The sequence below is a fragment of the Pundamilia nyererei genome, unplaced genomic scaffold (assembly GCF_000239375.1).
Source record: "Pundamilia nyererei isolate P.nyererei 1_Seehausen unplaced genomic scaffold, PunNye1.0 scaffold00013, whole genome shotgun sequence".
Taxonomy (NCBI): domain Eukaryota; kingdom Metazoa; phylum Chordata; class Actinopteri; order Cichliformes; family Cichlidae; genus Pundamilia; species Pundamilia nyererei.
The window spans coordinates 4,578,491-4,581,026 of NW_005187414.1; the positions used below are offsets into that span (position 1 = coordinate 4,578,491).

At 47.0% G+C, this 2,536-nt stretch overlaps 1 protein-coding gene across 1 annotated transcript in view; it reads left to right on the forward strand.

Moving 5' to 3' along the window:
* Positions 1–413: 413 nt before the first annotated feature.
* Positions 414–2,536, forward strand: part of evlb (Enah/Vasp-like b) — a 47,885-nt gene continuing 45,762 nt past the window's right edge. The window contains exon 1 of the mRNA XM_005724956.1: positions 414–858. Coding sequence (XP_005725013.1) covers positions 854–858 — 5 coding nt within the window. The 5' untranslated portion in view covers positions 414–853. The remainder of the gene's footprint in view (positions 859–2,536) is intronic.

Sequence of the window (2,536 nt, forward strand, 5' to 3'; positions counted from 1 at the left end):
ACACACACACACACACACACACACACACACACACACACACACACACCGACATCATACAGTAATATAATACTAGCCTATTTCTCCAGGGTCTTAAAGGCTTAAAGTATTTGTGGTAATCGTGGGTTTCTCTCCAATCACTGTAAAAACTATTTCCAGGTCTACTGCGTAATAAAACGACTCTGATAATATATTTTTCTCTAAAAGGATTGCGCATAATTCATGTGGTCCAACTTTATGTGCTCAGAAAAACACAGGGAGTTTAGTTTACCTACCTGCCCTCATCAGCTGCACAGTTGCAACCTCGCCGGGATGAGGGCGCTGCCGTGCAGCAAAACCAGCCACACTTGAATATTCCAGCAGCCTGCTCTCTCTCATTCTCTCCCTGTACCCCCTCCTCTTTGCCTCTCCATCCATCCAGCCTCCCAGTGGTTGGAGGCAGGAAAAGATGGCACCTCAAAAGCCGCTGTCAGCCACTCCGCCCGGCTTCTCGTCCTTAGGAAAGCGGCGTGCTGCCCTCTGAAGTGGCCCCGACCGAACCAGCAGCCGCCTGAAACACAACGGAGGAGGATCTTTTTTAAATTATTATTATTTTCTATTAATATTATTTTTTTTAAAGACAGACCCGAAAACTGTGGGCATCCTTGTAGCATTTTTCCACACCCTCTCGCCTTTTCCACCCTCAGCATCTGCACGTCCAGCCCGCTGCAGGCTTCGCAGTTGTTTTCTTCTTCTTCCTATCAAAACCATACAGATCTGCTGCTATTGCTGGACCTGGATCGTTTCTATTAGAGCCGAACTTGAGGACGAAGGACTGAGCTCACAGGGAGCATCACTGATTTCATTCAGAGGGACGATGAGGTAAGGAGAAGCATGCGTTGGTCTTTCCCTGCACATAAAAGCGCAGACTTCTGCACTGGCTGTGGTGGTGGGTTTCCTTTTTTTAGGGACATTAAGGGGATGTGGGGCTGATTCACAGGGAATCTGGACAATTTATGGGATGCAGCTGAATTTAGAGGCCACAGTAGGTGTATCACAGCCCGGGATTCACGGCAGCACGCGCTTTTATTGACCGGTAGGTCACCTGTTGGCCGACAGAATATGAACCTTTAAGAGAAGCACACTGAGGTCAGCCTTTGATTTAAAATAATAAGAATTTTTAAAAAATAGCCGACTCCAGTTCGCTCGGTGATGTTTCACGTGGAGGTACTCTGCACATGCGGAAAAAAAGGTCTTGTCATGGGAACCAGACTACACGTGCAGTAGTGTGGCGTTACGGTGCACTTAATTAACAACACTTGCTGCGATTGCAGTTTTTAAACATCACCTGAAAAAAAGGTGAAACCTGCGCAGCGTGCACGCTCGCACACACCTCTCCGCACGGGAACCAATCAGCTGTGAGCATTCGATACAGCGATCCAGACGCGGCTCGGAGATGAGGGCGCTGGGTTGACTAGACCAGTGTGAGTGCCTATCAGGTAAAACGTTACTGGCAGGCCCGGGTTTGTCGTCACAGCCTCCCTCCAATCAGCTGCGAGGCTGCCGCTTCACAGTAGTGGGTGAGGCAGCAGAAGCAGCAGCGTTTGGCACAGGTTCACCATGAACAGGAGGAAAAATCAGCTGAGTCTAATTGCTGTTGGCTTAGAAAGTAGAGTGGGTGACGGAGTGTGCGTGCTAGTGTGGTGTTACTCATGGTGTGTGACAATCTGCCTCCCTGCTAGGGACACAAAAAATGTGGCTTGTTGTTGGTTTTTGATCCTGTGTGCTTTGATAAATGCAAGGCGTCCAGAGGTTACACTGCATGAATGAATATGGGGTATTTCGTTGTGAAGCAAAATACGAGCTCTGGGATGCCTCAACTTCCAGACCTACTCCCAAATTATACACTCATGTGTTCCTCGTAGTTAGTCCCAGGCTCTAATTTCAGCACAGCAAGCGCCTTTTTCAGGGAATGTCTTGTGAGACAATCAGAGGATGAAAAATAACTGATATGTAGAGGGATGCCAGCACTACCTATCCCTGCAAACCTCCCCATAGTATAAATCAGTAAAGAGGTCCTGTTGTTGCTCGACAGCTCAACATTCATATTCTTGGGCTCTACTAGTCTGGCTTTTCTTGATTCCGGTTTAAAATAATCCATACTTATTTCACTCTAGTGAGGCCCCTCAGTCCATTTCATGAGAGATACAGGGAGCATTAAAGGCAACCTCCCTTTAAGCCAGGAATGTCAAATATAAGGAATGGGGAACAGAAGGAGCCTGGCTAAGACTCCAACATCATGTGTCCTATGATGTAAAATGAGTATAACATCCCTGCTTTGAACCAGCTTTCCTCTGATTAGCTCCCCATCACAAACAGAAGGTGGAACGTGTGGATGGGGACTCAATGTCTGCTTTTAGGCTTTTGGGGTGCTCTGAAACCTGAGATTTTGGCTCAGGAAACACTTGCACATACTCTGACCTTCCTTTTTGAAACTGTGTGCTTGTGTCATGTGAACATCCACCGTTGAAAGTAAATAAAATTTATTTGTATAGCACCT